The sequence below is a fragment of the Rousettus aegyptiacus genome, unplaced genomic scaffold (genome assembly GCF_014176215.1).
Source record: "Rousettus aegyptiacus isolate mRouAeg1 unplaced genomic scaffold, mRouAeg1.p scaffold_m13_p_2, whole genome shotgun sequence".
Taxonomy (NCBI): Eukaryota; Metazoa; Chordata; class Mammalia; order Chiroptera; family Pteropodidae; genus Rousettus; species Rousettus aegyptiacus.
Genome location: NW_023416295.1, coordinates 105,733,382 through 105,743,267, shown reverse-complemented (window position 1 = coordinate 105,743,267; position 9,886 = coordinate 105,733,382). Strand labels below are relative to the sequence as shown.

The 9,886-nt window shown below is 33.2% G+C and overlaps 1 protein-coding gene across 2 annotated transcripts in view; it reads right to left on the bottom strand.

The window, feature by feature from the left end:
• Positions 1 to 409: 409 nt before the first annotated feature.
• Positions 410 to 9,886, bottom strand: part of SLC6A15 (solute carrier family 6 member 15) — a 49,530-nt gene continuing 40,053 nt past the window's right edge. For both annotated transcript variants that reach the window (XM_016143625.2, XM_016143631.2), the window contains exons 10-12: positions 7,840 to 7,999; positions 3,476 to 3,638; positions 410 to 2,384 (exon numbers count right to left, since the gene is read on the bottom strand). In XM_016143625.2, coding sequence (XP_015999111.2) covers positions 2,004 to 2,384; positions 3,476 to 3,638; positions 7,840 to 7,999 — 704 coding nt within the window. In that variant the 3' untranslated portion in view covers positions 410 to 2,003. The remainder of the gene's footprint in view (positions 2,385 to 3,475; positions 3,639 to 7,839; positions 8,000 to 9,886) is intronic.

The window sequence follows — 9,886 nt, the reverse complement described above, 5'->3', positions numbered from 1 at the left end:
AATATTGCTTCAACACAAAGACAAAGTTTCTATTACATCAGCTTCTGAAATAATGAAACAGATATATGTGTCTTCATGTAAAACACTGTCCAAAATAAACTATTCATTGAAATAAGATTCAGGAGAAAGAATATTAAATGCTGTCATTTATGTAATGAATATACATACAGCATCACTGGAAGGATACAGAAGAAACTGGTAATGGTGGTTGCCTTCCAGTGTGGGAAATGGTGGCTTGAAAAAATTTTGGAAGGAAAATTTACTTTACACTGAATTGTTATACTTTTTGAGTTTTATATAATTTACATGTATCGATCATCTAGAAAATATTTTTTTAAATATTTAAAAATCTAATAGAAATTAAGACTGAAAAACAGGAAAATTAAAATCTATAAAACAAAAATCTATAAAAGTTTTTAAAGTGATACAAAATATAGTGGTAAAGATATAAAAACAGAAAACTAAAAGTTTCAGTCACTTGTGGAATTATATCTTAAATGCTGTGATGCAGTCTGTTAATATATGTCTATAGCAGACCAATAATATTTGGCCAGAATAAATCGATAGATATTGCATACCTTCTACCGCCCCTATTTTGTTGCTTTATTCATTGTTATTTTTGAAACTGTATAGTGATAAGACACTTATAAATGAAAGCCTTTTAATGAGATGGCACTCAGAAGAGTTCTACTGCTTCATCCAATTTCGTATATACAACAGTTTCATAAAAATCATAATTTTTATACTTCAGAGACAATACCGACCCAGCAAACTGTCATCTGTACACATGGTTTCCTGGGAGATTATTTCAAGAATCATGAGACTACATTAAACAACAATTAACCATAATACTCTATGTTGCCTTTGTCTCTAAAGTGGTGGTAACTCTGTTAATTAATCTATTAATTCCACTTGGAATATGATGTTTAATTATTATGAAATACCTAAGTGCTGACTGAAATGCAAGATAATACAGTTCAGGTGATACAAGAAAAATCAATATGGAAAGCAAATATCATTTTTTTTTACTTTATTTGTAGCTTAAAATGTTATACCGCACAATTTTAATGATCACTTTAAAAAGGATTTATATTTGCATAAAACAGAAGCAAAACAGAAAGATATGAAATAAAATACCACCTTATTTCAAGTTTTCATATCAGTACTTAGAGTACTAATATACACCTATGTATATTGCAAGTATATTATATAAATATACTATGAGTAATCTGGAATCCACGGTAAGTATCAAGTAGATTTTTAGGCACACGGCATAGAAAAATGCAGAACCTGCATAATTCTTGAGAGTGCTGAGTGATTCATTCCTAGATTGTTTTCACACATATATTTTACACAAAGCATCAGCCATTACACACATGATCCCCAGTCACCTCTGAATCTAACTTTTCATCCCAACACTAATGTCTTCTTATTCTTTGATACTATTGCTCTATACAGCTTTTACATAAGAAAATATTTTGCAGCCTTCTTCAACTAATTGCCTAAGAAGGATCAGTACTACCAAAATAAATACAGTCTGTCTACACAATATAATCATGGAAATGTGCTGAGAGACACCAGTTTATACAACTGATCATTTTAATATTGGGAGTCACCCTGAAGGCAAACTTGCACATTTTGAAGTACACCATTTTGAATTGCCAATACCGTTATATCCAGAAATTATTAGAAACTGAGGTAACACCTGTTTTTTTGGAGATAGAAATACTTGAAAAAACACCGAAAGGGTTTTCAAAAATTCTGACGAACATGAACCTCAGTCAGTCATTGTAGGCTTTGTCTGCAACTCTTTCTGTGCAAATGTAAACCAAAGAACCCAAAGGAATACTCTAGCTGAATTTACATACACTGTTAGGGTTAAAGATCACAGCCATGGATAACCTGAGATCGCCCTCCGATAAGTGAAGCCTACTGCTTCTCTTTATTGAGCCAATGCTCATTGATAAAAACGAACCAAATAAAGCCCACTGATTTCCCCCCAGCTACAAGTCAGATTCTGGCATATCTGGCATATCTGGCATATCTGCCATCAAATACCCTATTCCATATCGTCCATTGGGAGCAGTATCCAGACTTGGTGATCCACTCTGTTTCCGATAAATATTTTTACCAAAATTTGGAGATGACATCTCGCTTGATATCTTTCCATGAATGAGGCTTGCATCATCTCCCTCTAAGTTTGCAGGCTCCTTCAGAACTCTTCCTCTCTTATAGGTCACAGAGGCTAAATTACCAGAGCTATCATCTATAAGGTTGCAGTGTCGAATGATGAAGATAACTGGGATGGGGAGTATTGCTAGGACCACTAGAGAGAAACAGACAACCATTGCCCATGTTGGATAGGTCAGAAATTCCTCAGATGCCTGTTAAAGCCAAAAAAAAAGTATTAATAACCTATTTCTCCCTGCAAGTATATGAAAATTATTGTATCTGTCTCAGGTTTGTAAGCAAAGAATCTGGACTAGTCTTGTGACTTGCTTCGTCCAATAGGATGCTGTGGAAGTGACATTAAGCAACTTTCAAAGGTAGGCCTTAAAGGACTTGCAATTTCTTCTGTTTTGTAGAATGTTGCCCTGAGTCCATATTGCTTGGAAGAAGCCAAGAATGAGAAATCACAGAGAGACGCCAGCTCTCCAGGTTTAATCAACCTCATGAGTTAGCTTAGGCAAGCGCAATAGAATAATTGCCCAGTTCATCCACAGAGCCCAAGAAATAATAAATCAGCATTGCCTTCTAACACTACATTTTGGAGTAGTTTGTTATTAACCAATAGATACCTGTAATATATACCTTACTAACTTTCTACAATCCTAACTTTTGAGGCATATCTGGGCCTAAGGGTTTGGGCAAGGGATAACAAATTTGTTTATGCCCTATTTATGAATCTAGTTGTTATTATATAGAATTACTGACCATAGGATAAAGATCAGAGGTATCTCTGAAAAGTAAGCACTCTAATTTTCTAATGGTTAATATATATCTTATGATTGCATTATTATGTGGGTAATGCAGCTTGAGAGCAGAATTGAAACAATCATTTCTAATACAAACCAGTTATAACAAAACTTTACTTCAACAGTTACTTAAATTATGTCTACATGGCTAACACATATTTTCATTTTTATATAGAATCTGGAATATAATTTAATAAATTTACATAGAAAAAAATATTTCTAGTAGTTTGAACAACATGTTTTCCAGTAAAGGCCCAATAATTATTGAATAAAGTTACTTTAATGAGAACTGAGTTAGTGTTTCTCATGTATTAAAAAAAATCTACAATGTATAAAAAATCATATGTTTGAGACCAAATAAAACATAAATCTCAAGATCCCTGCAAAAATGCAACACTATTCATTAGATAGCAGAACATACTGTGAAGACAGCAAAATACAAAAACTTCTCAAATGGCATTTTACATATAATTTATCTAAATTTTTATTTTGTATTTTACCTTATCTTCAATCCATGCAGTATAGCCAGGAAAACTTAATCCAATATTCACAACACTAGACATCAGTAGTGATAATAGAATTAGGGGAGTCATATATTTCCACATATAGTAGTAATATCTGTTGGGAGCAAAGCCCAGCATATCTCTCAGGTCTTCCATAAACCTAAACAAAAAGAAAGTAATTAATTATTCCACAAGTTTATGCGATACCTTAAAAACATGTATATAGTAATCGTTTGATAGAGGTCTAGACATACCTAGAGACATTTTATACTGAATCAAAAAGTCATATCACAAGATGACTTATAAATTAGGAACATATATAAAGTAAAATGGAAGCAGTTAATCACATACTGTAATTTTCATTTAATGAAAGCCCTCTTAAGCCAATTACTGAAAAGTCTCATCCTACAGATGACTTTCTACTCTATGAACATAGTATTTGTAACACATTAAAAATCCTTCTCTCTTTACTTAGCAATAATTAATTAATATCATCCAATATCCAATCTCTGTTTATATTATTTGAACTCTCATTTCTTTTTATAGCTTGTTTGTTTGAATTGAAGGATCAATACATTGCAACTGATTAGTGTGTTCCCAAGCCCATTTTTTCATCACTAGGTTCCTCCTACAACTCTTTTTGTTTTTTCCAATATTTTGCTCAATTGGCTGTGTACCCTACACAGTAGTTTCCCAGAGTCTGGTTTTTGCTGATCGCATCCCCACAGTGTTGCATCTGCTCCTTCTATTTCCTGTAAATTAGTACTTAGACCTAATATTGATTAGACTTTTTTCAAGTCAGGTTATTGAGGTATTATTTACATGAAATAAATTTCACCCTTTTTAGGTGTATGATGTTAACACTGTCAGAGCATATAGTCATTACACAGTAGTCTAGCTCTCTTAACACTTACCTAGAGATAAATATTTACTATCCGCCCACCAGTCCCTGTACTGATATTTCTGTAGATATTTTGGTTGTCTAAAGCTAGTTCTCTAGTAAAGTCTTCAAAGAGAGATCATAATAACTATGCTGCTTAATTTCTTGCATGTTTGTAATTGTTTGCCTAAGATCACTATACTTGAATGTCACTTTGGCTGGATTTAAAATCTGTGGCTTTTTTTCCTTTTTAAGAATCAAAAATATGTCTAACTATGTAATATTGTTCCAAAAAATGTTTGTGGACTATCAGGTTTTTCTATGATAATTTTTCTGATAAAAATAAATAATTTTCCTTGTTTTATTTGTATTATTTTTGTCTTAAGGTAGTATCTAGACTATGTCCTAGTATTGACCATCATGTCTATTTTTCCAAGTATATTGTGTGTCCTTTCAATATTCAAGTTGTCATGTATTTTCAGTAAGTTTCTTGAATTATAAATTCTAGTACTTGTTCTGGCCACCGCATTGAGACTCTCATCATATGTAGGTTGAACCATCTTTGCTTAATTCCTATTTCTATTCCTTTTCTTAATTCCTTGATTATTTCTTCTTGGTTTTAAAAGCATTCCTTACTTCTAGATTCGAATTCTTGTGGAAATGTTCCTTGTGCTTATTGGTTTTGTGTTCCTTTTCATCTGATCTTCATTTCTAAAGTATTTTTCTTTTACTCAAAATTATTTCCTAAGTTCTACCACCTCTGTCTTAAAATCTTCCTTTCTTTAATTATCACATTTCTCGATTTTTAAATAGCTCATATATGCTCTCTTTTTGTGGCTTCTATCATTTTTGAAACTCTATTTAAACTCATTTCGAAATATTCTTAATTTTCCATTTATTTGGCTCGTGCGCTTTTATCGCTTGCAGGCATATTATTCTGCCTGTTTCCCCTTTAAAAAAAATAATTTCTTAAGATTTTACCATATTTAAATGAAATAAATTTTCCTGCATTTTAGGAGAGAAGGATAGGCACTTCCTATTTCTACAAAGTAATATAAAATTGGTCTTATAATTTCTCAATTCTACCTCCTCTGCTCTCCTCCTGATATTTACCTGGACTTCCTTTTTCTGTTGCCCCTATTGTTTCTCTCCTGCTCAATTCAGGTTTTGCTCCCATCACTTTCTCTTCAGTGAAGAGCTTTATCTTGCAAGAGAACTGTGATTTCTTCATTTCAACAGTTTTTAGAGACCAGATTGCTCCCAAACTGATGATTTTATTGCAGTTTAATCCCTCTGCATTCCTTCAAATGACATCAAGGATCCTATAAAATCTCTCCCCAGTTTAGGCCACTGTCTTCAGATTAGCCTGCCACACTTTTCAGGGAGAATCTGGGGAGCCGTCAGATGCCCAGCTGCACATCCTCTGCTATCTCCTGCACAGATGTAATACCACACAGATCTTGTGGCTGTTAATGGTTTGTCCTTATCTTCTCATATTTGAGAGTTCACAGGAATACTTTCTTGTCAATGTTCTTGGGTATTTGGTTTTGCTATTCTAGTTGTTCTTTTTCTCTTCCTTTTTTTTTTATTTTAAAGAAATTTGAGGAGATACAAAAACTATGCTGCCATTACTTTCAGCTTCACAGAATCCTCCTCATTTTCTCTCATTCACACGTCTCCCTAATCCCTAAATTGCTATGCTTCAATATATCTCTTCTGCATTTGAATTTTCTGTCTCAAAAGTTTAGGCCTCGATTGCCTTCTCTCAACCCTGTCTCTGGGAATGCAGGTAAAAGTAGCAGAAAACACAAAGAAGAACTGAGTTCATGTAACCGTTGAAAGCAAACAGAAAGAATATAAGTTTGCTTCACAAATATAATAGAGGGGAGTGTAATTAAATGAGAGCATTTTGGGTATGAGAATTCCAATCCTGCTAAGCTAAAATAAGAGTTTTGGAAACCAAGAAACTCAGTTTTAAATTACAGCTCTGTCATCTTAAATATATATCTTAACCTCTCTGAGCTTCGCTTTTGCCATTTTGAAAAAAGATGATAGCTATCTTGGAGGGTTATTGTTAGGCTCATAGACAATGTATGGAGAGCACGCTACTTCAATATAGTAGGAATTTGATAATGTAGTTATTATTAGTATTATTCTTCCTGTTGTTATAACTATTATTTAAGAACGCTACTAAAAAGAGATGCTTTCTACTATGCTTATTGTAAATGGCAAACTGTCTAAATGGAAATCGAAATTATAATATTAATGATCCACAGATCAGTCTAATAACAATATCAAATTGCAGCACTGTGCAGATTAGAAGTTGGAGGTAGCTTGGTAGAACGCAGACATAACTAGTTTTGAAATTAAGGTCTAAGTTAAAGGCCCAGCTCTACTTGTACAGGAAGACCTAGCATACTGGGTCTTCCTGTACAAGTAGGGCCAATTTTCTATTGATATGGGTGTTATTAGTTACCACTGAGTATTTTTAGAAAGGTTAAGAATCAATGTCAGACAGCTATTACTACTATTACTATCTAGCACATGACTATAATGTGTAAGATTCCCTACCCTTCCCTGTCTGGAGCTTTTGACAATAAATACATTTTCCAAGCTTTGTCGCAAAGCTCATTCAATACCGGTAATGTTCTCTGTGTTGTTTAAGAGGACTCTGTTCTTCACTCAATGCACTCATTCCTACTTTAAACAGACTTCTAATGAGCTTGTTGATTTTATTGCTTCGGTCCATGTATGCTAACCAGAGATAACAACTTTAAAAAATATTGGATATGGCCTCTAAATGCTTCATTTCATGCCAAGTATATATACTTCTCCCATCCAATAGGTATATAATTCAGAGGTTTAGGCATCCAGTGAATTCATGTAATGACTTCATATAAAAATAAAATTTATGTATAGCAAATGCCATATATATTTCAGAGCAGGATATATCATTTCCCCAAATTGGCCTACTAAATAAGACATTAAGTAGCATAACAAAATAAAATTCCTGCCATAAAACAGGTTAGCAAAGTAATTAGAAGCAGAGGCTTTAGAGTTAAGCACAAATGGCTATGAATTCCAGGCAGACCTGTCCAGGTGTGATGAGCAAGTTACTTGGTGTCTAAATAAACCTGAGTTTTCTTATCTGTGAAATGTAGGTAACAACAAACAACTTAGCAAGGTTCTTGGAACATAGCCAATACTCACTAGCTCTTAGAAGTTATTATTTCGTAACCAGAGTTAAATCAAAGCTCCAGAATCCTAGAATATATTACCATGTATACAATTCTATCTAGTCACCTAATAGGGGGATGTACTTTATTAAAATTGATGAGTAAAGAAAAAACTTGCAAAAGATTTGATTTTATTGTATTTTTCCCTCTAGTGATTTCCCTACTCTTCTAAATGAGATAGATATTGGTAATCATGTTTCCAAAACTGAGTTGAAAAATGAATACATAAAAGTAAATATACTTACCTATCTATGCCATAGACAAAGGATACAGCAATATTCTCAAAAATGACTACAATTAGTAGAGGCAACGGAGCAGAATAATCATCAAACATTATAACAAAGTAATTTCCAGAGTGTTGCACGAATATCAGGCCAAAACAAAATGATAGAAGACAAAAGATAACTGTACAAAAGAAATAAATAAAAAATTAAGCCTTTATTCAGAATCAAGTCTTCTAAACTTCATTATGAATTATTATATTCAAACAATTTTTTTTCACTTTTATAACTTGTCAAGGATTTAAATAGGCAATACCTTCCCTGATACTGTGGAATATGACATATCAGGAGTTACATGATTTAGCCCCAGATTTATTATAAATTCATTATAAGACAGTCACTTGACTCATCTCCTCAAGTCTATAAAAACTTATTTAGAGAGCACAAATAATAAATGAGGCAAAACTGAGAATACTTAAAGAGTATAAATCTTTATCCTCTTCTCTTTATTAATACCAAAGTAACCTTCACAGGCAGCACATGTTCACAGGTCATTTCTAATTTTAATAATGTTTTATAATTTTGGAAACTATATTGTTTTGAATTAATAATGAGGCTAGTACAGCATATATCGTGATAACATATATATTTTTATGTTTGATTGAAATACGTTTATTTTTAAAGCATAACTAAAAAAAAAAAAAATCTGATCAGAACTTGCCATAACACCAACCCAAATTTGTACTTTGATATTGCCTGAATAGATTAGTTAGGAATACATTATGATAGTGTTGAGCAATCTGATTATCCAACTAACTAAAAAGAACCATTTAAATGGAGTTTCTGCATTAAGGTCCATGGAAGATGCAGAAACTTCTGACCATTTTATGTGAAAACTTAGAAAGATTTCTAGAATCCATATAATATTTCTATAGTTTTATTAGACTTTTTATTCTCTCATGTACATTTGTAGAAACCCTTAGAAATAAAAGATGACTGTGTTTTATTTCTTAACCACCTTTTAGCAGAAGTGCGTAAAAGTGAAAGAAGTAGAACAGGTAACAGAAGTTCAGGGAGGGAGAAAACAGATATTCCTGGGTTCAGATATGGGGTTTCCCTAACAATCTTAATATGTATGAGATAAATTAAGTCATCACCTCCATCTCTTATTTAGTGATATGAGTTGCACCATACATAAACAAATATTACATATAAACATACAATGTAGAAATGAAAAAGTAACATGTACTCGGAGTCTATCACGTATGAATGTCACAGTATATTGTACTTAAAGTCTCAGGATGGCAGTAGCAGAGCTGAATATGAACCATAGCCTGTGTCACTTTTGCATTCTATTTGCACTCTAATATTACGTAAATATGAAGAGAGTGTATTCTAGGCGGTACGAACAGTAAGAGTTTCACTGGAGATGGGAGAGGAAAAGATGATGTACTATCAGAGAAGCAAAAGGTAATGGGGGGACATTACATGTGGATAAAACAGGTAATGGAGGAAGAGAGTACATTCTCCTTTGCTCTGACTAAATAGGTCTTCTGGTAGGAGCCAGCAAACTCTACCCCTGTGTTTTTCCCATCTACGCTGTTGCTTTTCCATTAATTTTTGCAAGCCCTCTTATCTCAGGAGAATTTGGATATAGGGCAAAGATGAGGAAAGCAGCAAAGATGACTGTTATTTAGTCTGTATGTCAGGCAGGATATTGATAGCCGTAAAAGAAAAAGAAACTCGAGAAGTAAAGGCCGCCTTTTGGGAGAAGATAAAGAAGTTTCTCATTTACATTCAGTTGAATTGAGGATATTTAGTATAAATATTTAACAAACTGCTGAAATTATTTTCACAAGCACTCACACTTAGCAGAGCAGTAAGTGATGAAGGTATATATTTGAGAGTTATTTACATGTAAATTAGTACTAAATTTTTCAGATCTAAACCCAGAGCCTTGGTGACCTCGTTCACCACTGCCCAGCATTCAAGGTCACCTACATTTTTTTGTCCAATTCATTTTTGCCTCTCTTACCAACACTGTTTCTGTACTCTGGTTTGGCAGGCTTCC